This window comes from Symsagittifera roscoffensis, chromosome 4 (genome assembly GCF_963678635.1).
Source record: "Symsagittifera roscoffensis chromosome 4, txSymRosc1.1, whole genome shotgun sequence".
Lineage (NCBI taxonomy): Eukaryota > Metazoa > Xenacoelomorpha > Acoela > Convolutidae > Symsagittifera > Symsagittifera roscoffensis.
This window is the reverse complement of record NC_087065.1, coordinates 13,868,852-13,890,016: the sequence shown is the minus strand read 5'-3', so window position 1 is coordinate 13,890,016 and position 21,165 is coordinate 13,868,852. Positions and strand designations below refer to the sequence as shown.

The window sequence follows — 21,165 nt, the reverse complement described above, 5'->3', positions numbered from 1 at the left end:
AGAAGGTGATTGGGTGTAAGGGGCTTGTCGTCGGTTGGGTCTGATGAGACGTGGGTTAGCGGGCGAGAATTCATCATAGCTTCAACCTCACACGTGAAGGTTGACAGAGTTTCGTCGTCAAGTGTCCGTGTTCCAATGACTTTGTAGAAGGCAATCTTAAATGTTTTTATGAGGCGTTCCCATGATCCACCAAAGTGAGGAGCTGCAGGTGGGTTGAACTTCCAATTTATTCCAAGTAATTGGCATTGATTGTTGAAGTCGTTGCTGTGTTGAATCTCAGAAAGGCTTTCCTGTAATTCCTTGTCAGCTGCAACGAAAGCTTTTCCGTTGTCAGAGAGGATTATCCAGGGTTTACCGCGTCTAGCAATGAAACGGCGTATGGCTTGTAGAGTTGAGTTTGTGCCGATTTGCTGGCATATTTCTGAATGAACTGCTCGCGTGACGAGGCAGGTGAAGAAGAGAACGTATCGCTTACTGTACTCGTCGTTGTTCCGCGTGGCAAAGGGTCCAAAGAAGTCAATTCCTGTTGAGTAGAAGGGTTAACTGTTTTGCGATAAAGGGAGTCGTTGTAGGAGTAGATCTGCCATCAGAGGCTTCACTGGTTCCTGTCGAAGGCGTCGGCAAGGTATGCATTGTCGAATAGTTTTCTTCAGATGCTTGCGTGATCTTATGTTCCAAAAGTCCTGCTGAAGAATGCTTTGGGTGTGTTCCATTCCACAATGGGAATTTATTTTGTGTGTTTGCTTCATGAAGAGTTGTATTGGGTAGTTTTCTGCGTTCAGAATGACTGGATGTCGGCTGCAAAGTAGAAGCGGGGTTTTCAGTGAGGGACGGAATCAGTTGCTCGTTGTTGCTGAACAGTACTGGCGAGTGACTTGTACATAGGCAAATCAACAAATGTTGCCAGGCGGAATATAGAAAAGACGGAGTATTTGTGATCGGGTGTTTTTTTGTATAAATTTTGCTTTTAATTAGCCATTTTGACCGAATTTTTTTTATTTCATCCAAACAAATTGTATTCTGCGCTCATACGTGAAAGAATGTTTAGCCTATGATAATTTTCGGTAGGGTTATGTGGAATTTTGTTCCTTTAAAGAACTCGTTCAAAATGGGCGGTAAAGTGGAACTTTATTCCTTTAAAGAACTTGCTCAAAATGGACGGTTTATAGGCGAAACATAGTTTTTGTTTCAGTTTTTGTAACGAAAGTAACGCAGTATTTGTGCTCGGGGTGGTTTTCTTTTGGTTAGACAAATTTTGACTTTTTAACTAGCAATTTTTGACAACACTTTTTTTATCTTTCAAAAAATATTGTAGTTTTGAGCTTATATTTGATTTGTGATCTGTTTTCGTAAAGTTATGGAGATTTAAAGATTGCAATTTTGCGTAATTGCAGATTTCATTTGTCTTAAAAATTGTTCCACATTGATCACAGGAAACTTATTGACCATAATGGATTTGTTATTAGGAGCAAAATTTATTGCTCTGTACTTTTTATGGCGTGTGGGAGGTTGATTTTGCGAAAGTCTTAAAATTAAAATAAAGTTTTCTTTTTTACATTTATTTTTTCATGTTATTACTGCTCCACAGACCTTAAAAGGCAGTTAGAATATTCAGAACTCTCGAGCAGTCTTCTTTTGTTATTGCAAAGGTATTTATGATAAGTCGTAAAATATTTGTCGCACATATTCAAAAAGTTTTGGAATTCTTTTCTATAAATTATGCGTCTGTTTTGTTGCCTTAGTTTTACAATTCAAATACTGATTTTTTTATCCTAAAAATTGGGTTGCTAAAAAACATTCTCCTTTTGACCGAAAAATCTCAAACAAAACGAACGCATTCTTCCGCAACTGTTTAAGAATCTTTTAAAAACTGCTCAACTCAAACCCTTTTTTTTAGCCACGCCTTTGATCGCGAAAAACTCGTTCGGTAATTTTTCTGAAAATCTAATAATAACAATCAATTTTTTTTTTACCAATATGTATGCGAAAATTAAACGGGAAAGCATTCTGCCTTACAGATTTCAAGCATTGTGTTTTACGGCTGAAAGTTGATCTTTTTGTTCCGACTTTCGTAACGGAAGTAAAAGAATATTTGTGCATCGCGTGGGTTTTTTTTTCTTCAGACAAATTTCGACTTTTTGACTAGCCATTTTTGACAGAATTTGTTTTTATCATTCAAAAGGTATTTCTATCTTGAGCTTAAATTCGAAAAGATATTTTACCTCTGATCATTTTTCGCAAAGTTGAGAGGGTTTAAAGATTGCCTTTTAATCCAATTTGGGACAATTAACGCGCAATATATTTCGCGCAATTAACGCGTAAGCCAGATTTAATCCTTCTTGAAAATCGTTCCAATTTAATTTTTAGGAAGCTTAACTGCCATAATTGATTCGAAATCATTTTGTGATCTAACTAATGTGAGGGGGAATGATTTTCACATGAAGCTCAAATTAAAAAAAAACAATCAGTTTTATTTGTTCTGACTTTCGAAAAAAAACGGAAAATTTATGCTCGGGGTGTTTTGTTCATTGAGTAAAATTTCAACAAAACTTTTTTATACACGATTGATAATTCAACTTCCTGAGTTCAAATGTAAAAAGATATTTCACCCCCGATATTTTTTGTGTAGTTCTGGGGTGACAATGGCAATACGTTTTGGCTGATTAAGATTCCAATTTCAAATCGTAGTTTTGTTGTTGCTTTTAAATGATTTATTTTTGATTTTTGAGTTTTGAGTCTTTCAGTTTACTAATTTGGCGGCATATTCATGTCAACAAATGTGGCAAAATTAGGTTCGGCAAAGAATAAAGTTCAAATGTCGTAAACATAGCCGGGCCCATCTGCAGGTTGCAAATTAGAAAATTGTTCGTTGAAGCTGATGGTACGTCGTCGTTGATTGTAATGGTCATCTAGTTGTTAGCTGTCGTTGATCATGTTGGTCATCTAGTTGTTACTGTGGTCCAATACTCGCGAGAGTTTGACTGCTGGTCGGTGTAGAATCCCCCTGCTAGTTTTAATTTCGCAGGAGCGAACGATTCCGTCTGCACCTGGGAAAGTACGAAGTACCCGTCCCAGGGGCCAAAGACCTCGAGGCGTTAGGTCTTCCAGTATCCATACAAGGTCTCCTTGCTGAAGATTTTCCACTTGCTTTGTCCATTTTGTTCGGGTCGTCAAGGTTGGCAAGTAGTCTTTGAGATATCTGTTCCAGAACTGTTGACTCAAGGCTTGAGCTTGTTTCCAAGTTCTCTTGTCCGTTGTGTGGCGAGGGAGAAACAATCCGGGAGGCAAATTGTTTGTTGGTCGTCCTAGTAGAAGGTGATTGGGTGTAAGGGGCTTGTCGTCGGTTGGGTCTGATGAGACGTGGGTTAGCGGGCGAGAATTCATCATAGCTTCAACCTCGCACGTGAAGGTTGACAGAGTTTCGTCGTCAAGTGTCCGTGTTCCAATGACTTTGTAGAAGGCAATCTTAAATGTTTTTATGAGGCGTTCCCATGATCCACCAAAGTGAGGAGCTGCAGGTGGGTTGAACTTCCAATTTATTCCAAGTAATTGGCATTGATTGTTGAAGTCGTTGCTGTGTTGAATCTCAGAAAGGCTTTCCTGTAATTCCTTGTCAGCTGCAACGAAAGCTTTTCCGTTGTCAGAGAGGATTATCCAGGGTTTACCGCGTCTAGCAATGAAACGGCGTATGGCTTGTAGAGTTGAGTTTGTGCCGATTTGCTGGCATATTTCTGAATGAACTGCTCGCGTGACGAGGCAGGTGAAGAAGAGAACGTATCGCTTACTGTACTCGTCGTTGTTCCGCGTGGCAAAGGGTCCAAAGAAGTCAATTCCTGTTGAGTAGAAGGGTTAACTGTTTTGCGATAAAGGGAGTCGTTGTAGGAGTAGATCTGCCATCAGAGGCTTCACTGGTTCCTGTCGAAGGCGTCGGCAAGGTATGCATTGTCGAATAGTTTTCTTCAGATGCTTGCGTGATCTTATGTTCCAAAAGTCCTGCTGAAGAATGCTTTGGGTGTGTTCCATTCCACAATGGGAATTTATTTTGTGTGTTTGCTTCATGAAGAGTTGTATTGGGTAGTTTTCTGCGTTCAGAATGACTGGATGTCGGCTGCAAAGTAGAAGCGGGGTTTTCAGTGAGGGACGGAATCAGTTGCTCGTTGTTGCTGAACAGTACTGGCGAGTGACTTGTACATAGGCAAATCAACAAATGTTGCCAGGCGGAATATAGAAAAGACGGAGTATTTGTGATCGGGTGTTTTTTTGTATAAATTTTGCTTTTAATTAGCCATTTTGACCGAATTTTTTTTATTTCATCCAAACAAATTGTATTCTGCGCTCATACGTGAAAGAATGTTTAGCCTATGATAATTTTCGGTAGGGTTATGTGGAATTTTGTTCCTTTAAAGAACTCGTTCAAAATGGGCGGTAAAGTGGAACTTTATTCCTTTAAAGAACTTGCTCAAAATGGACGGTTTATAGGCGAAACATAGTTTTTGTTTCAGTTTTTGTAACGAAAGTAACGCAGTATTTGTGCTCGGGGTGGTTTTCTTTTGGTTAGACAAATTTTGACTTTTTAACTAGCAATTTTTGACAACACTTTTTTTATCTTTCAAAAAATATTGTAGTCTTGAGCTTTAATTTGATTTGTGATCTGTTTTCGTAAAGCTATGGAGATTTAAAGATTGCAATTTTGCGTAATTGCAGATTTCATTTGTCTTAAAAATTGTTCCACATTGATCACAGGAAACTTATTGACCATAATGGATTTGTTATTAGGAGCAAAATTTATTGCTCTGTACTTTATATGGCGTGTGGGAGGTTGATTTTGCGAAAGTCTTAAAATTAAAATAAAGTTTTCTTTTTTACATTTATTTTTTCATGTTATTACTGCTCCACAGACCTTAAAAGGCAGTTAGAATATTCAAAACTCTCGAGCAGTCTTCTTTTGTTATTGCAAAGGTATTTATGATAAGTCGTAAAATATTTGTCGCACATATTCAAAAAGTTTTGGAATTCTTTTCTATAAATTATGCGTCTGTTTTGTTGCCTTAGTTTTACAATTCAAATACTGATTTTTTTATCCTAAAAATTGGGTTGCTAAAAAACATTCTCCTTTTGACCGAAAAATCTCAAACAAAACGAACGCATTCTTCCGCAACTGTTTAAGAATCTTTTAAAAACTGCTCAACTCAAACCCTTTTTTTTAGCCACGCCTTTGATCGCGAAAAACTCGTTCGGTAATTTTTCTGAAAATCTAATAATAACAATCAATTTTTTTTTACCAATATGTATGCAAAAATTAAACGGGAAAGCATTCTGCCTTACAGATTTCAAGCATTGTGTTTTACGGCTGAAAGTTGATCTTTTTGTTCCGACTTTCGTAACGGAAGTAAAAGAATATTTGTGCATCGCGTGGGTTTTTTTTCTTCAGACAAATTTCGACTTTTTGACTAGCCATTTTTGACAGAATTTGTTTTTGTCATTCAAAAGGTATTTCTATCTTGAGCTTAAATTCGAAAAGATATTTTACCTCTGATCATTTTTCGCAAAGTTGAGAGGGTTTAAAGATTGCCTTTTAATCCAATTTGGGACAATTAACGCGCAATATATTTCGCGCAATTAACGCGTAAGCCAGATTTAATCCTTCTTGAAAATCGTTCCAATTTAGTTTTTAGGAAGCTTAACTGCCATAATTGATTCGAAATCATTTTGTAATCTAACTAATGTGAGGGGGAATGATTTTCACATGAAGCTCAAATTAAAAAAAAAAACAATCAGTTTTATTTGTTCTGACTTTCGAAAAAAACGGAAAATTTATGCTCGGGGTGTTTTGTTCATTGAGTAAATTTTCAACAAAACTTTTTTATACCCGATTGATAATTCAACTTCCTGAGTTCAAATGTAAAAAGATATTTCACCCCCGATATTTTTTGTGTAGTTCTGGGGTGACAATGGCAATACGTTTTGGCTGATTAAGATTCCAATTTCAAATCGTAGTTTTGTTGTTGCTTTTAAATGATTTATTTTTGATTTTTGAGTTTTGAGTCTTTCAGTTTACTAATTTGGCGGCATATTCATGTCAACAAATGTGGCAAAATTAGGTTCGGCAAAGAATAAAGTTCAAATGTCGTAGACATAGCCGGGCCCATCTGCAGGTTGCAAATTAGAAAATTGTTCGTTGAAGCTGATGGTACGTCGTCGTTGATTGTAATGGTCATCTAGTTGTTAGCTGTCGTTGATCATGTTGGTCATCTAGTTGTTACTGTGGTCCAATACTCGCGAGAGTTTGACAGCTGGTCGGTGTAGAATCCCCCTGCTAGTTTTAATTTCGCAGGAGCGAACGATTCCGTCTGCACCTGGGAAAGTACGAAGTACCCGTCCCAGGGGCCAAAGACCTCGAGGCGTTAGGTCTTCCAGTATCCATACAAGGTCTCCTTGCTGAAGATTTTCCACTTGCTTTGTCCATTTTGTTCGGGTCGTCAAGGTTGGCAAGTAGTCTTTGAGATATCTGTTCCAGAACTGTTGACTCAAGGCTTGAGCTTGTTTCCAAGTTCTCTTGTCCGTTGTGTGGCGAGGGAGAAACAATCCGGGAGGCAAATTGTTTGTTGGTCGTCCTAGTAGAAGGTGATTGGGTGTAAGGGGCTCGTCGTCGGTTGGGTCTGATGAGACGTGGGTTAGCGGGCGAGAATTCATCATAGCTTCAACCTCGCACGTGAAGGTTGACAGAGTTTCGTCGTCAAGTGTCCGTGTTCCAATGACTTTGTAGAAGGCAATCTTAAATGATTTTATGAGGCGTTCCCATGATCCACCAAAGTGAGGAGCTGCAGGTGGGTTGAACTTCCAAGTTATTCCAAGTAATTGGCATTGATTGTTGAAGTCGTTGCTGTGTTGAATCTCAGAAAGGCTTTCCTGTAATTCCTTGTCAGCTGCAACGAAAGCTTTTCCGTTGTCAGAGAGGATTATCCAGGGTTTACCGCGTCTAGCAATGAAACGGCGTATGGCTTGTAGAGTTGAGTTTGTGCCGATTTGCTGGCAGATTTCTGAATGAACTGCTCGCGTGACGAGGCAGGTGAAGAAGAGAACGTATCGCTTACTGTACTCGTCGTTGTTCCGCGTGGCAAAGGGTCCAAAGAAGTCAATTCCTGTTGAGTAGAAGGGTTAACTGTTTTGCGATAAAGGGAGTCGTTGTAGGAGTAGATCTGCCATCAGAGGCTTCACTGGTTCCTGTCGAAGGCGTCGGCAAGGTATGCATTGTCGAATAGTTTTCTTCAGATGCTTGCGTGATCTTATGATCCAAAAGTCCTGCTGAAGAATGCTTTGGGTGTGTTCCATTCCACAATGGGAATTTATTTTGTGTGTTTGCTTCATGAAGAGTTGTATTGGGTAGTTTTCTGCGTTCAGAATGACTGGATGTCGGCTGCAAAGTAGAAGCGGGGTTTTCTGTAGTCGTCCTTTGGCACGTAAGTATCCGTGATCGTCGATGAAGGGGCAAAGAAGTTGTAGAGGGCTGCGGGGTGGAATGTCAGGCATGCTATTTCCTTGGGGAATGTTTGATTCTGTGAGTGTTTAATGATCCATGCGAATCCTAAGGTGAGGTGTTGAAGTGAGAGGCTCTGGCGTGTCTTCCTTTTGATGTTTTCTGCGAAGAGAAGAACATATGAAGTAACTCTGAGTGCTCTTGTCCAAGTGCTAAATCGGTTGAAGTCGATTACTGATGTTGGCGGTTGTGGGTCGTTGTTTGTCAGATGAATATCGGCTGTAGGTTGTGTTGGCGGGTGATTAGGCCAATCTGATGATGATCTAAACAAGAAGTCTGGTCCTTTGATCCATCGTGAATCGGTAGTCATGTCACATGCTTTGTAACCACGTGTTCCGTCGTCTGCAGGGTTGTCTTTGCTGGGCACGTATCTCCAGTCCAGTGGAGATCTTGAGTCCATGATGAAATTCAGGCGGTTGACAATGAAGATCCGGTGTCGTTGATTCGGCGAGTTTTTCCAATGAAGAACTGTTGTACTATCTGTCCATAGTGTCGTACTGTCGATTCGTATGTCATGTTGTTCTTTGATGAAACGAGACAGTTTAGCTCCGTTAGTGGCGGCTTGAAGCTCGAGATTTGGAATTGTCATTCTGCTAATGGGTGCTACTCGGCCTTTTCCAATGACGAACTTGAGTTCCGTTGTGACGTCGTCGTATCTGATTCTGAGGTAAGCAACTGATGCTAAGGCAAGTTCGGAGGCGTCGCTGAATACATGGAGTTGGGTTTCCAGTATCTTCGTTTCTGGTTTGAAGTAAATCCGGGGCAGGCAGATGTCGTTGAATTAGCTTCGCTTGTCTATCCAATCGTTGAGGTCTGTTAAATGCTCCATGTTTAGAGGTTTGTCCCATTGAGGTCCATTACTCCAGGCAAGTTGAAGTGATTGTCGTAGTCGAATTGTCAGTGGCATCGTAATTCCAAGCGGGTCAAAGATTGAAGAAGCAAACTTCAATAGTTTGCGCTGCGTTAAGTCCTTCTTGTCAATGGCGTGAAACTTCTTTGCTTCCACAAGAAAGACGTCCGTGTCTGGTTTCCATTTCACTACAAGAACTCTTTGGAGGGGTCGTTCCTTCTTGGTGAGGCTGTCGCTGTTTTCCAAGTGGTTCTCGTTGACTGTTGTGAGGAATTGTTGAGAGCTTGAGGTCCATTTTGTGAGGTTGAAACCTCCAAGGCTGAACATCCTTTGAAGGTCGTTCATTAACTGTGTCGCTCATCAATTATAATCTCTCTTTTTAAAATCAAAATATAATTAATTATAATCAATTATAATCGATTATAAAAGATTATAATCTCTTGGAAAATATCACGATTATAATCAATTATAAATCCCTTAAAGACCTAATTTTGGTAATTATAATCGATTATAATTGTCAAAAAATCATCATAATAATCCGTTATAATCGATTATTTACGCCTAAACTTGGATGCGGGAATTCACCAAAATTTATTTAAGTTAAAAAAATTATTAACTGAAAAAAGGACAATTTGTCGTTGAAATGGGATACCGTTACTCCGATCAGTATCCTTAAACTCGCCGTCAATTTTTGCAAACTTTAATTATTTTATTTAAAATATAGCAACACTTAGTCTGAATTTGAAGTTAAGTCTAAATGCGAAACATTTAAGAGCGTACACCTTTTCGGCAAAACAGACTCGTTGACTCGCGGATCTAGGAATTTCTCGAGGGGGGGGGCAGATTTTTAAAATAAGTTTGAAAATTTTTTTTGACCTTTTTTTTAGTTGACCAAAATGATTTTCTGAGCTACCCAAAACCACTAGAAAGACCATAATTTGACCAAATTTTCTGCGCCACAGGCAAATTTTTGAAAAAAGGCGTTTTTAGGCACTTTTTTTGAAAATTTCGACCAAAAAATCGCGTTTTTTCGGCGCCCCTCCCCCCTCTAAATTAGTATAGATTGGCGCCAAAGGCGCCTTTAGAAAAATTTTAAGGTCAGTTAGCCAAAAATGGATATCTCAAAATAGTGCAAAGGGGGGACCCTTTTGGTCGGCAGGCGGTCTGCCTCTTCCCCCCAATCCGCTACTGCTCGTTTTCATTCAACACGCAATTATCAATCGGTGTTATTTTCTCCAGTATGATGTTTTTAGTTTACGATTAATTGGCAACTTGAAGTTGAAAAACATCTGTCAAGTATCCTCAAGATTATGCTTCTGTTAGATCTTCAGAAAAATTGGCCGTGTTCAAAAGTGTAATCAGCATATTCATTTTCCTGTATGTTTTCTATTCACATAATTAATGGTTTCAAATTTGAGAAGAAGTCTTTCAAAAACACGCGAACAGACAATAAATATGCGGCCCTGAAGTGGTTTAATACCAAATTGATATTCTAAGAAAACATTGGATGTTTTTCATTAGATACGTATAGTAATAGTGACGGATAAAGGAGTGTCTCAGGGGGCGGGATGTTGATTTTCAAATGTTCTGTTCAGATCGATAAAAATTAGAAACAGAAATGGATGCTAAAAATAAGCAGAATAGTAGCAGGTTACACAAGTGCGAATAAGGATTCAGCGTGAAACTCTATTGGGACCACTTTTGTTCAGAGATTCCTTGGGTGGTGAGGGCAAAGAGTTCTCCAATGATGGGGCTTGCATCCTCGTTCGAATAAATCCGCCTTTGAGGTGGAGCGCATCTGATTTTTTCTTGTACTCATTCCTGTAGAACTGCCAAAAACTAGGTAAAAAATGTAATACAAACTCTGTTCTCGACAAATCTTTTTTCTCAGAATTTTGCATTGCCATTTCATGAACACTTCATTAGATTTTTCACAAGTTTCTTATCATAATTTATTAGCTGTATTTCTATGTTTCCATGTTTCCTGATACTGTATTCGCAAGTGAAGTGATGGAGATGGGAGAGTGTTTCAGGTCCTGGGCATCTCTGAACCCCAGCTCTAAGAAGTACTTCACTGTGATCGATGACGTCAATCTGAACCAGATCCCAAATGTTCTGTTTTCGTCTTCTTATTTTAAGGTATATTTCCATAGCCCCACTTTATCAGGAAATTTGTTCTTAGACTGGTTTTTTTGGTCCGACTTTCGTAACAAAATTAACCGAATATTTGTGCTCGGGGTGAGTTTTTTTTCTTCAGACAAATTTCGACATTTTAACTAGCCATTTTTGAAGGAATTTATTAAGTATTGTTGTCCTGAGCTTAGACTTGAAAATATATCTCGCCTGGGATCGCTTTTTGTAAGGTTATAGGGGCTTAGAGATTGCCATTTTGGCCAATTTGGGACATTTAACGCGCGACATATTTAGCGCTATTAACGCGTAAGCGGAGAATTAATCCGTCTAATAAATCGTTCCAAATTGGTTGAAGGAAGCCTATTTACCGGTTACATGTCATTTTTCCCCAAGTCAACTTGTCCCAGCCCAACTTGTCCGATTCCAACTTGCCCCAGATGACAACTTGTCCAATGCCATCTTGTCCCATATAATAAAAAATGAAATTTGCCCCATTTCTTTGATATCCTCGTAGAACATAATGTCGGCAAAAAGATGAAAGACTTTTTTGTTGAACAATTAAACTTGAAACAAAATGCGGAATCATTTAAACATGCGCTGAATCAAAATGAGTTCAAAGCATGCATGAACAAAATGAAAGCGGCAAAATTTCAATGCAATTTTCATGTCGAGTTAAATATTTCAAAAGATTGATTGCTAATTTTGTAAGATTCTATAGCATAGTTAATAGTGCACAACACTCATAATCAAGAAGTTAAGAGTTCAAAACTTGAAGAAGTCAAAAAATTTTAGTATGAAATCGACGAAATGGAAAACCGCAGGTACTGCCTCGCCCCTTAAACCCCCCTATACTGGGTAATCCAGAATAGGGAGCGGGATGAGGGAAAGAGCAAAATTATTGCAGTATTGGCCTTTATCATCTCTCAATATTTGGAACCTGTACGATGGCTATAATTTAAAAAAGTGGTGATTTTTTAAAAATCAATTGAAAATGCAACAAAATGCCGACAATTAAGTGGAAATTATGCCGACAATTTAAAAATTACGAAAGAGTTAAATGAGCTAGTGCATATAAATAGTCAACAACATGGTCTTTGTTGAAATTACTAGAAATGTTTTTGATTTTTCCATGAATGTCCCGATATTTCTTCCGCCCTTGATTCTGTGTTCCCCCCATAGCCTTCAAAATGTTGAACTTCTGGTTTGCTGAGTCCATTTGAATCTGTTAACGCGTAAGCGGAGATTTAATCAGTCTTATAAATCGTTCAAAATTGGTTGAACGAAGCTCATTTGACACAATTTATTTGTTACTAGGACGAAATCTATCACTCTGGACTTTATGTGGCGTGTGGGGGGATGATTTTCACAAAAAATCTTATAATTGAAAAAAAAAATATTTTTATTCTGTTACATTTAGTTTGTTCATGTTTTATTACTTAACAGGTAGTCGGAACATTCAGGGCTTCGCCCTGATACCAACAGTCTTGCTTATGATTTCTCGTACATCAAAGCAAGTTCGTACGAATTATAATGTGGTCCTGGTTGTTTATCATAGCTTTTGTCATTATCAAAATTGAACGCAAAACTGTCAATATAATCGATATTGGAATTAAAATTCAGACGGCGATTCGAATGTATTGCCGAAATATCAGACTATTTAAAAAATAAATTCGATCCGCAAATTTACATCTATTTATAATTGATTTACCTCTTTTTTTTTAATACATAAAAAAATTAAATGAAATAAAATAAAATGAAAAATTTTTTTTCTAAAATTTGAAATTTTTTATGAAATCATCCCCCCACATGCCATATGAAGTACAAAAAGATAGATTTCGTTCCTCGTAACAAATCAATTATGGCAAATGAGCTTCGTTCAACCAATTTGGAACGATTTATAAGACGGATGAAATCTCCGCTTACGCGTTAACAGCGCGAATTATATTGCGCGTTAATTGTCCCAAATTGGTCAAAATGGCCAAAATGGAAATCTTTAAACCCTCATAACTTTACGAAAAATGATCACAGGTGAAATATCTTTTCAAATTTAAGCTCAGGACAACAATACCTTTTGAAAGATATAAAAAAATTCTGTCAAAAATGGCTAGTTAAAAAGTCGATCGAAATTTGTCTGAAGAAAAAAAAACCCACCCCGAGCACAAATATTCCGTTACTTCTGTATCGAAAATCGGAACAATAAAATGTTTATTTATCTTCAAATTTTTGTCGATTTTGTCGATTTTTGTTGAAGTTTTTCAGGTATTGAGAAAAATTGTTTCTATCTAATTTTGTTTGCTGGAACTGCCGTCATTAAATTTTTCATTTTCGGACTGTTTTGCGCTGAGTTTGTTTCTGGTATCGCAATATTGTTTTTCGGTATCAAAAGAAAGACATTTTTCAGCATCAAAAGAAAGACATTTTTCAGCAATCGAGAATTGATAAAGAAAGATGGTTTTCTTGAGTAGAGATGCATGTTTTTGATTTCAAGAAAACAACTAAAAGACTGATTTGTCAGTAATTCATTTACCAAACTTGAGACCAATTAAAGGGCCATCGGACATTCATGGCTTTACCCTGTTATAGCAGTCCTCTTGTTTTTACATTCAGAGCTGTTTTACAATGAAACCAGCGTATGGGTTTGGAAAACTTGCGAAGCAAGTATACGGGCACTAGACTAAAATGCAGTTGGCTGAACTGCTCGATTAATGTTTCATATTTTCAATAGGCGAATTGTTCATGAGTGGCAATTGATCTGAACTAATAATTGGGTTGGGCCAACTAGATGGTTATATTAATCTGCCTATAATTTAAGCATTTTATTTTGATATTGTTCAACAAAAAATGTTTGGGACCAATTTAGAGGTAGTCGGATCATTCGGGGGTTTGAAATGATATAGCAGTTTTTTTTTCTGTTTTATTATGTTTTCCATTAACTTTTTTGGTTTTGGGATCTTATTTGTTTGACCTTTTGAGCAAATTTTTTGATGATTTATGGCTTTTAGGCACTTCAATTGATATTTAGAAGACGCCGGAAAAGTGTTTGGTTCGAAATTCTCAGTCAATCAGAATTACGTAACCTTCAAGCAACACTAAAGCAAGCTAAAAACAGGCGCAGAAATTTGGATGTTAACTTAAGAAAAGCTCTATCTTCTGTGAATATGGCGCATTTCGCACCAAACACTTTACCCCATATTGTTATGGGAGTTTGAGTGGAAGATGTGCCACTACATGTAAGAGATGCAAAATGTGTGCAGACCATTTTATGCTAAACTTTTTCGTTATAACTGAAAAAAAAAATTTTTTTTGCTTCAAGTTACTTTTTTCGCAATCTAGAACAAGAAATTGTTGCGTGGGGTGTGTGGTGCTGGAAGTCTGCGGCTAGTGGCATTCACAGACAGGTACGGCTACTGTCCCGGAGAGACCATCTACATCACAGTCTCCTGCACCAATAACTCACTATTCACAGTCAGAAAAGTTGTCATCTCACTGCAACAGGTACTAACACGCCCACTACAAGAGTCGGATTTAGGGGGGGGGGGGGGTGGAGCACGGGGGGGGGGGGCGGAGGCGGCGGAGGTGGCGGACGCTACTATTCAGGGATTCGACCCCCTCACCATCCAAAGGTCCTCCCTCCCCTTTGGTATTATTTTGTGACAACCATTTTCGCCCGACCAGCCCTAAAACTTTTCTAAGGGTGCCGTGGGTGCCAATTATATAATAATTTTAAAGGGGAGCGCGCCCAAAAACGGCATGTTTGGCGTATTTTTTTTTTGAAAAAAAAAATTGTGAGAAAATTGTCGACCTTAGAAAATCGTCAACAAAAATTTTGAAAAGTTTTTGACAATCCGACCCCTCCCCTTAAAAAATCTCAAAAATTTTAATAAAATCGGAAACTTTTTTTTTGATCTTTCGTAGTTTTTTCTTCGAGCTCGAGTTACGCAAACATCTGCGGTCTGAAATTAATTTCAAGTACTATTTGCTACCAAACAGGGGCGGATCTAGGATTTTCTCGAGGGGGGGGCGGATTTTCAAAAAATTTTCCAAAATTTTGACGACCTTTGAAATTTTTGAAAAAACAATCAAAAAAGCCGTTTTTGGGCACTTCTTGAAAAATTTTGACAAAAAAAATCGCGTTTTTTTGGCGCGCGCTCCCCCTCAAAGTTAGTATATATTGGCGCCGAAGAAAAATTTTAGGGTCGGTCGGCCAAAAATGGATTTCTGAAAAAGTATCAAAGGGGGGACCCTGTGGGTCGGCAGGGGGTCGAATCCCTGAGGGGGGGGGGGGGCGTCCGCCCCCCCCGCGCCTTCCCTAAATCCGCCCCTGCTACCAAATATTTTGATAATTTTGACAAATTCGAAACAGGAGCTCATTTAATCAGGTGAATATTTTTTCTCAAACACTTGTTTTTTTGCTTGTTTCCAGGTAAAATGAATGATTTAAATAAAATAAACAGATACACGAAAATCCTAATGTTTTCCCCAGCTGGTGATATACACTTCATCGACTGGACATCGGAAGTGTCAGTGGAACTGTCTGCTGTCCTCCACAAAGGGGGGCTGCTCCAGACAGGGGGGAGTGTTTGGAGTGAGTCATCTGCCCCTCCACATTCCCTCCATCCCCATGACCTGTGGGGAACACACGTGCAGATGCATATCCACATCCTATTCCATAAAGGCAAGTCACAGTCAGAAAAGTTGTCATCTCACTGCAACAGGTACTAACACGCCCACTACAAGAGTCGGATTTAGGGGGGGGGGGTGGAGCACGGGGGGGGGGGGGGGGGCGGAGGCGGCGGAGGTGGCGGACGCTACTATTCAGGGATTCGACCCCCTCACCATCCAAAGGTCCTCCCTCCCCTTTGGTATTATTTTGAGACAACCATTTTCGCCCGACCAGCCCTAAAACTTTTCTAAGGGTGCCGTGGGTGCCAATTATATAATAATTTTAAAGGGGAGCGCGCCCAAAAACGGCATGTTTGGCGTATTTTTTTTTTGAAAAAAAAATTGTGAGAAAATTGTCGACCTTAGAAAATCGTCAACAAAAATTTTGAAAAGTTTTTGACAATCCGACCCCTCCCCTCAAAAAATCTCAAAAATTTTAATAAAATCGGAAACTTTTTTTTTGATCTTTCGTAGTTTTTTCTTCGAGCTCGAGTTACGCAAACATCTGCGGTCTGAAATTAATTTCAAGTACTATTTGCTACCAAACAGGGGCGGATCTAGGATTTTCTCGAGGGGGGGGGGGCGGATTTTCAAAAAATTTTCCAAAATTTTGACGACCTTTGAAATTTTTGAAAAAACAATCAAAAAAGCCGTTTTTGGGCACTTCTTGAAAAATTTTGACAAAAAAAAATCGCGTTTTTTTGGCGCGCGCTCCCCCTCAAAGTTAGTATATATTGGCGCTGAAGAAAAATTTTAGGGTCGGTCGGCCAAAAATGGATTTCTGAAAAAGTATCAAAGGGGGGACCCTGTGGGTCGGCAGGGGGTCGAATCCCTGAGGGGGGGGGGGGGCGTCCGCCCCCCCCGCGCCTTCCCTAAATCCGCCCCTGCTACCAAATATTTTGATAATTTTGACAAATTCGAAACAGGAGCTCATTTAATCAGGTGAATATTTTTTCTCAAACACTTGTTTTTTTGCTTGTTTCCAGGTAAAATGAATGATTTAAATAAAATAAACAGATACACGAAAATCCTAATGTTTTCCCCAGCTGGTGATATACACTTCATCGACTGGACATCGGAAGTGTCAGTGGAACTGTCTGCTGTCCTCCACAAAGGGGGGCTGCTCCAGACAGGGGGGAGTGTTTGGAGTGAGTCATCTGCCCCTCCACATTCCCTCCATCCCCATGACCTGTGGGGAACACACGTGCAGATGCATATCCACATCCTATTCCATAAAGGCAAGTCATCTCTACTGCTAACAAATACGGTTGAAACTTGTCGCAATTATTATAGAAACTCGAGAGGCTAGGGTCTATAGCGGGCATATAGAACTTATAGAGTCTGTAGAAAACTCAAAAATCAATGGTAAGACCCGTCAAGTTTTACAAAGAGCTCAAAAATGAAGACGTTCATATCTCTAGTCATAGATGGCATTGAATCCACTTTTGACAGATCCACTTTCTAAAATCACTTTTTATTAGTACCATTGCGGCCATGGTGAAGTTAGTATGTGTTTCAGATCAAGTTCCGGATCCGTAAGGGGCTGGCGTATACGGTTGATTTGCCAGTGGTGATCGGCAGCATACCAATCAGCATTTTTGCATCCCTCAAACACGGAATTATACATCGTAAGGATCGGAATCTGCTCAAGTTGGATCGGCTTTCCGCAGCAAAGAGCATTTTAAATAAATTTAATTTTGTGTGGCAACATTTTTTCAAAATGATACGGTTAAAATTTGAAAAAACATCTTAAAATGAATATCATCATAATAATAGTTTTTTAGCATTTATATTTTGAAGAGTTTCTTGATGGAAATCTTTCAAAAGTTGGATTTTTAATTGATTTTTTAGCCACGAAATTTAAACTAGTGTGTATGAAACTTGTGTTAATATTTATTTTGAAAAAAAAGCTGTCAGTTTTGAACACTTTCTGTCTGATTTTACCCCATCAGCCCGCCCCACCCACCTCGAATGTGCGATGAAGGGGGGTAGCATAGAGGACGATGATGACGTCACCAACGCATGTCCGGGAGACGCCTGTCAGTTGCACTGCTTCACCCCCGCCTACACCTACTACGACTGGAGGGGACACTACCCCGCCCCCCACAAACTACCCTACGTCATCACCGGAAACAAACTCCTCAAATATTGATGCGCCGATAATTAATACGATTCAAAAAAAATCCTTTTTAAAAATCTGTATTCGATCGTTTTCTACTACTATATTTTGTTCGTTTTTCTCATTTCAAAATACATTGCGACTTTTTAAAAAAAAAGAAATACCAGGAAAAAGTTTGCATTTTCAGGCATATACAGTTTCAAGTGTGAATATTTTGATTTTTCTGAGCCGAATTAGAATTTTATCAGCTTTTTTCATATTGAGTTTCGTTTGGTTTCATTAAGTACCTTCAAAGTATGAGTTGTATCCACTTGCGTTGTCCTTGAAAAAAAATTGGTACGAGAGAATGGAAATAGTTTATCTGAGAAATCATCTAATTTTGAAAAATGTTTTTCCAGAATTGCCTACTCTAGTTTAAAAAACTGACGACAAAAACAGGTTTTTGCTCTCTAAAACACTTATCCTAGCTAACCCTCTGTGAATTGGCGTAAACTGAATTGGTATTTGTGAGAACGTTACTAAAATTGACTGTTTCATATTTTCGTGCAGTCTATAAATCATGGTGCGCATGAGAAAAATTGGCGTTATTAGACTCGATTTGAAAAGTTTGGGAGCAAAAACCTGAACTTACGTTTTATGACATTCACTGGGGTTTTTTAAAACAAAAAATTTATCTACATCTTTCACTTTGTGTCGTGCATATCCTCGTTTATTTGATATTTTCCGAATTTTCAACATTCTTCAAGTACTGAACTTTTTGTGCCATTTCACGGCTGATCATCCATTTAGCAGGGGAGAACATATTCTCACGACTGTTCCCCCATCATGCAGCCCTGCTCACAAGTGAGCATACGTAATTTTTTACAGACATGGTCGTACCTGAATCTTACAAGATCAGACAGAGTGAGACATGTTTATACTGCCGCAGACATGTTCATGCCTGCCGCAGACATGATAATGCCTGACTGAAAACTTGACAAATTCAGACTTGATGATGTCATCTCAGATCAAGCAATATGCTATATTTGCATTTAACTAACGTGTGCATTTTGTGCAGAGTTTGTTTAACGCTTGTTTTTGTTTCACCATTTAAGTAATCATTCGTTTTGCGTTATAATTCCTCCATTTGAGGGTCACCCTTTACGCTGGAGGAACGATGGAATTGGACTGGTGGTTCAAAAAACTGATAGAAACGGAGGAAATATAATTTAACAAACTTTTTTCGGTTTGATCAAATCATTTTATTCTTTTTTTGTTTTGATCAAATCATTTATTCCTTTTTATCCGTTTCAGATCATTGATTTAAAAATGAGTTTATCTAAGCTTACATCATCAAGTCAACCAGTGAATGAAGAAAACCATATTGCCGGATTGTCTTCACAAAAAACTCGCCAGGTTAGTTGGTGCGTACCCACGGAGCCGCATTCCCGGATAGCCGAAAAAACTAAGTATCTCCGCTTTGAACTATAGTAATTAAAGCAATTCGTCACAAAATTTGATTGGAACATAAAAGTCTTTCAATTTTTGCAGACCAGTAGCCACAATAATTGCGAACAAGTTAAAGAGATTTGATTGGTTGATACTATTAATCTCATTGAATCCATTAACAACAAAAATGCGACTTCTTTTTAACGCATGATTTTTACAAAATTTGATTGGAACATTCGTCACAAAATTTGGTTGGAACATAAAAAACTTTCAATTTTCGCAAACCAGTAGCCTCATTAACCCCCGCTAACAACGACTCCCTGCTTGCAATTAAAGAAAGAGGCATCTACCCACTACAGTACCTTTTCAACAAAAAACTTCACCAATATCTGAAAAAAAAACTAAAAACTTGAAGTAAAGTGTCACATTGTTAAGCTGAGTTTAAGATATTGCTGCAATTGAACCATTTCTTTAATTATCTTATAATACTGAAGATACCGATTTGAAGCCCTTTTTGTTCCACGTTTTGATTCTGTTTTCTAAAAAGAGTGTAGCAAAATCGACCAGCGGACATCAGAACAATTTAGATACTTTTCGTGAGTTCGTTTATGCCGGGTAAAAGTAATCAGTTCAGGCGTGTAAGCAGGTGTGAGCATGTTCCGATCAGGCATGATCATGTCTCCTGCTGATGTGAGCATATTCGGTTCAGGCATGGTCATATATCCTGCAGATGTGAGCATGTTTAGTTCAGGAATGATCATGTATCCTGCAGGTGTGAGCATGTTTAGTTCAGGCATGATCATGCATCCTGCAGGTGTGAGCATATCTTCAGTCAGCACACCTGCTGCAGGTCTGATGCAGGTATGTGCATGCCGAATATAGACATGCTGCACATCTGTTACAGACATGAATTTTGTATGATTTTACAATGATCAGATATGATTAGGGCCAAAAAGTTCGGTACGGGTTCATTAATCCGATCGCGCTTAAAATTCTTTGTTAATCTGATCTCACAGTTGTGAAACAATTAGTAGATTAAGAATAGCCGGGCCTTTATCATGCAACAGTTTTCACTTTTTGTCATGCATAACTTCGTTTGTTTGATATTTTCAAAATTTTCAACGTTCTTCATTCATCCGATTGCACTTAAATTTCTTTGTTAACCTGAGCTCACAGTTGTGAGACATTTAGTACATTAAGAAAAGCCGGATCCTCATCTTGATTCCATATCAAGAAACGCTTTTAAGAAAAAAATATGACCTACAAGCGATAATTTGGTTGATAGAAAACTTCAAATACTATTTCATGAAAAAGTATTTAAAAGTTTTTTTGACCATCATGCCTTTTTAAGTGCAATAAGCGCATCGAAAAAATCTAAAATTTTACAATCGAGGCTAGCCAGATGGGTTGATAGTTTATTACCATTCAATTACTTTATCCTACACCTAGCAGGATCAAACTGGGATTGACTGCCTATTTATTTAAAAACCCAGTCAGTCCGGTGGTATCAGCGACCAATTATGATGAAGAATTTTGTTTGTAGTTGCATAGATTACCGCGTCTATTTCAAAGCTAGAGATTTTGTACAAAGTAGTGCTAAGCTCGAATTAGTCAACAAAAACAGAGCAACAAAGAATTTGAATTCAATTCACAAGAGAAAGGAAGAATGCAAACAATTTGATTTAATCCTAAACTCGCAATCGAATCAGCTACCGTTCAAATTTGTCAGTTCAAACAAAACTTACAGTGCAACAAAATTATCTTCAATCAATGACAAAGAATTGTTTGAATACCAATCTTGAAAAACAGAAATTTTGAAACGAGGGAGAAAAAAACCCTGCTGAAAAAAAAACAAAAAAAAAGAAACAAAAAACAATGGAGACAAACAAACGTAAACAACGAAAACAGAAGAAGAGAAAATCGGAGGACAAAACTAGCTGAAAGAAAAACACAATATCTCACGTTCACTGTACGAATGCGCCAGAACTCGGGAAGTCGCACAAAAAATGGCACGTGAAATGGCCAGAGACATAGTAGCAAAGATAGAAAAACTGGAAAGATATCTGAAAAAAAAAAGAATCGAAACAACGAGTCAAAAAAACGTAACACACCAAAAAAACATAACAAAAATTCATCAAAGAATAACACAACAAACAAGACTGCTCGTATCAGGGCGAAGCCCTGAATGTTCCGACTGCCTTTTAAGTTTTATGGAGCAGTAATAACAAAAAAAAATGTAATAAAATAAAATGAATTTTTTTTTCTAGAATTTGAAAGTTTTTTTTTGAAAAAAAATCATCCCCCACATGTCATAATAAGTTCTAAGTGATATATTTTGCTCCTATTAACAAATCAATTATGGCAAATAAGCTTCCTTGAACCAATTTGGAACGATTTCTAAGATGGATTAAATCTCGCTTACGCGTTAATAGCGCG

General features: G+C 38.2%; 2 protein-coding genes across 2 annotated transcripts; one reads left to right on the top strand and one right to left on the bottom strand.

Annotated features, from left to right (window-relative positions):
• Positions 1-7,397: 7,397 nt before the first annotated feature.
• LOC134844750 (uncharacterized) lies at positions 7,398-8,126 on the bottom strand. Its single transcript, XM_063861565.1, has one exon. It carries the CDS (start codon positions 8,124-8,126, stop codon positions 7,398-7,400), a length of 729 nt encoding a protein of 242 aa, XP_063717635.1.
• Positions 8,127-10,364: 2,238 nt separating this feature from the next.
• On the top strand, positions 10,365-17,359 carry LOC134844749 (uncharacterized). The gene is made up of 6 exons (XM_063861564.1): positions 10,365-10,526; positions 13,854-14,015; positions 15,004-15,195; positions 16,229-16,420; positions 16,702-16,810; positions 17,135-17,359. Exons 1-6 carry the CDS (start codon positions 10,365-10,367, stop codon positions 17,332-17,334), a joined length of 1,017 nt encoding a protein of 338 aa, XP_063717634.1. The 3' UTR covers positions 17,335-17,359.
• Positions 17,360-21,165: the final 3,806 nt, after the last annotated feature.